The 3,821-nt window shown below is 36.5% G+C and overlaps 2 protein-coding genes across 2 annotated transcripts in view; one reads left to right on the forward strand and one right to left on the reverse strand.

Annotated features, from left to right (window-relative positions):
* Nucleotides 1-886: 886 nt before the first annotated feature.
* CBG11674 lies at nt 887-1,414 on the reverse strand (the record flags this gene model as incomplete). The annotated part of the gene is made up of 3 exons (XM_002632733.2): nt 887-1,099; nt 1,151-1,275; nt 1,318-1,414. The coding sequence occupies 3 exons, from the start codon at nt 1,412-1,414 to the stop codon at nt 887-889; spliced, it is 435 nt and encodes a 144-aa protein (XP_002632779.2).
* Nucleotides 1,415-2,279: 865 nt separating this feature from the next.
* CBG11675 overlaps nt 2,280-3,821 on the forward strand; it is a gene marked incomplete at both ends in the record, with an annotated part of 27,382 nt that continues 25,840 nt past the window's right edge. Inside the window, one exon of the mRNA XM_002632734.1 lies at nt 2,280-2,462. Within this exon, the coding sequence (XP_002632780.1) occupies nt 2,280-2,462 (183 nt within the window). The remainder of the gene's footprint in view (nt 2,463-3,821) is intronic.

The following is a 3,821-nucleotide window of genomic DNA, read 5'->3' on the forward strand; positions in this document are numbered from 1 at the left end:
CGGCACCTTTTTTGAGATTTTTTCATTTTCAACGGCGTTTTTCGGGGATTTAGGAATTCTTTTGAATTTTTTCGCCAATAATGTTAGGAAAATAGATAACTTTTAACACATTTTAATGCAATAAAAATTTTTGGTCGGAGTCCCCCTTTAAACACTGTCACTAGAGTGCCGAGTCGACTCGAAAATCGATGATTTTTGTCGACTTTGAAAATCGACACAGTCGACATTCAAAAATTCGAAAAGGCTATTTGTCGATGAAATCGAACTTTTCGTTGTCGATTTTGCGTCGACTTAAAATCGACAGAAAAATCGACAAAAGTCGACAAAAAATCGACGAAAGTCGACGAAAAATCGACTTTTCCGGACTTCAAAATAAAATTTCACCTCGAGAAATGTTTTTTTCTAATTTTTTGAAGAAATCATTGTAACAACTTTATTTTAGAGTAACAACTTTATTTTTATGGATAAAAAACCAATAGAGTAAAACTTAGTTTCAACGGGGGTACAAAATATGATGGCAAGGAAAATAGAAGAAAATTCAAAGCGACAAAATTAAAAAAAAGGGAAGAAGAAGAACAAAGTTCAGCATAAGGAATTAATGTTTCATTATTTGGGCCAAATCGTTTCCAAAAGTATCATCGTTATGCTCTCTAGATTCGTAATATTCTTCGCCTTCTGAGTCATCATTCTCGTCGTCATATTCGTACTCTTCAGTCGTCGACGTATTTTCCTTCGTCGTAGATCTGAAGAAAACTCAGATTTTGAGGAAAAATAAACTTTAATATCTTACTCCAAAGTGGCCAATGCCGCACAAAGATGTTGCTGGTTAAGAGTCTTCGGTTTCATCCTGTTTCTTCGGCTATTGTTAACGATGGAGCCGCAGACACTATAATGAAGTGGTCACGTAGTTTTTATAAACCGATTCCCACCTAAACAATCTTTCCACAATTGCACTAGACTGCGTGGGCGAGAGGAAATGCAGAGCGATTCTTTGAAGAAGCGGGAATCTTTCTCTGTGAGCTCTCCAAAAAGTAACTGGGTCAGAATCCAAGGCTGGTCTTCCAGCAACCACAAGTGCCTTGTAGCTCGCCATCTCCGCCTGAATATACGTTTTCATTGATTTGGAAACCAAAATTTCAGGAAAATATACCTGGATGCTATTTCCCCCGACTGATAGTCTCTTGGATTGCACAAATTTCGCATAACTTGACTCTTCAACATGTGCTTTTTTTGGAACTGGGGGCTGTGCTGATGTGGGCACAATAATCAATGACTCTGCAAGAAAATAGTTAACTGTGTTTCAGCAGAATAGAATACCAGAATAAAGCGCAATTGATTCTTCGATTTCTGTCCAGCGTACTCTCATAAGAAGATCCGGCACATAAGAGAAACGCGGGTCGAGATAGGTGGACATTAAAAGAGACTCGTTCTCCACATAGGATTCATACCTAAAATATTATATTTTAGTTATTTTTAATTCTGAAAAGCCTTCCTTGATACAGTTTCATCACACAGGCATCGTCCTAAAAAAGATCGTTGGTCTTGAGACGACGCGTAGGTAGTGAGATGAGAAAACTGAGGTCACAGTTTGTCCGTTATTTTATTTTTCGAAGTATCGCCACGCTTTAGATTGATTTTGTGACGAATACATCTGCAAAAAGCAAGAATGTCGTAAATGAAACAGAAAAAAAAACAAAACACTCAAAAAAAACAAGAAAAATACGGTTTTTCAGTGGAAAATTCGATGAAAAATGCCTGTTTTTCATGAAAAATACCCCGGTCACAGGCAGTTTCTAGGTCACCGGTCGTGTAGTCCTCTCGGACAATAAAGACGACAAAAGTCGATTTTCTGTCGATTTTCTGTCGATTCTTGTCGATTTTGAGTCGATTCAAAATCGACAAAATCGACTTTTGTCGATTTTCACTTTCATCGACTTTTGAAAAGTCGATTTTCTGTCGACTTTTTGAATGTCGATTTTTGATCGAGTCGACGAAATCGACACCGATTTTGACGATTTTTGTCGATTTTTGTCGATTGTCAACAATCGACACAGCACACTAACCGTCACAAAAAATTGCGACTTCCTGTAAACACAATATTGTATCTTCTCCTTCTTATTCTCTGATCTTCAAGTCTAGACTACAATCTCTTTCTTTTTTTTCCAATTTCCGTCACAAGGAGTGTCTTTCCCATCTTCTTATTAGCTCATTCAACCGAATATTACTTTTTTGGTTTCTCAGCAACATAAAAAAGATAACAAAAAATGTTGGCTAAGGACTTTGAATCCACAAAATTTGCATTTCAAGCGGTTTCTGTGGTTTTCTCATGGCTTATAAACCTTCTTTTGATCTACCTAATCGTCACAAGATCACCGAAAAAGATGGGTAATTACCGGCATTTGATGGTTTATTTTTGCTGTTTCTCCATCTTTTTTTCATCGCTGGATATTGTTGTGCAGCCGGTGAGTCACATTATTTTAGCCGTTGGCTGGTGCGCATTTGGCGGTAGCCGCGTCGGCAATGAAATTAGGGTCCAAAGTTCAAACCACAAGGGGCAGTTTTTTTTTGGTTTTTTTAGTTTAGATATTGGAATCGAATTTTTGACTTTTTTGGGTTCAAAACCTTGTTATTAGGTAAATAAATTAATGATTTATGATCTTTGATAGTTTGGAAAGCTCCTTGGGAAATAGAATACAATTCTTTTAGTTAAAGGTGGGAAGACACGAAAAACATTACGTTCTCGAAACTCCTTTAAAATATGCCTCTCGAGGAGTTGAACTTGTAGGGGCAAGGATTGAGGGTGCGGCGCCACTACCGTCTCAGCTACGCGGGCAAAGAGAAAGCGGCAGCCCGATTGCATACATAAAGGCAAGGACGACAGATGTACGCAGAGTGACATTAAGCGTTGTACACCGTCACGGTAGAATGCATACCCTAACTCCAAAAAACCTCCGAAAAATCTCCTGTCCCCCCCCCCCCCACCTTTAACAATAATCAATGAACCTTTTACACTGCGCGCCATAATTATGGAGCCACTTCAATTTTTGTAATTTTTTTGATATCCTTGAAAGTTTCAGAATCATTTCCGATGGCAATACATATCATTTTTAAATCTGAAAATGTAGAGAACATTCAATTTTAGATAGTGAAGCAACGGTTTGAAAAAATGAAAAAAAATGTCAAAAAATTATTTCACTGCGCCATAATTATGGAGCCACTTCAAAAATCTTGCCATCATAACGATTTCTTCACTGTAAAAAGCAGATATTCTAATTTTCCATTAAAAATTGATATTTCCAAAGCAATTTCTAAACTAATTTCAGTAGAACAATTTTCTGTTATAAATGATTTTCGAAAAATTTTTTACAAAAAATGGAAGGTTCGCAAAGAACAGTTTTTGACTTTTCCAAATTTTTACAGGATAAGTTATGTCAAATTGTTTATAAGAACCCGTAAAACATTATCAAATGCATCATTTAGTTTTTCAAAGCATGTAAAGTACTGATCAAAGGGTGCAAATGTAGATATATGAGTTTATTGAAGCCAACGTAATTCGAAAATTTAGTAACTATGACGGGATACATTTGAAACTTCCCACATTTGTTAACCATAAATGGAGCTTTAATTTCTTAATTGACCAGTTTTTATCATGACTCCATCCAAAAAAGCTATTCTGCTCCGACTTGTCGCGAACATTACCTCAGAACTCTCATCTGCAGTTTTCGCTTCTTCGGTTTCCAGAGCTGTATCTCATTTGTATGAATCTGTACAAAAAAGTTGTCAACTATAAAAATGAAGCTCTTTATTTGTTTTATATTTCT

This window comes from Caenorhabditis briggsae (assembly GCF_000004555.2).
Source record: "Caenorhabditis briggsae complete genome, chrIV, whole genome shotgun sequence".
NCBI classification, from domain to species: Eukaryota; Metazoa; Nematoda; class Chromadorea; order Rhabditida; family Rhabditidae; genus Caenorhabditis; species Caenorhabditis briggsae.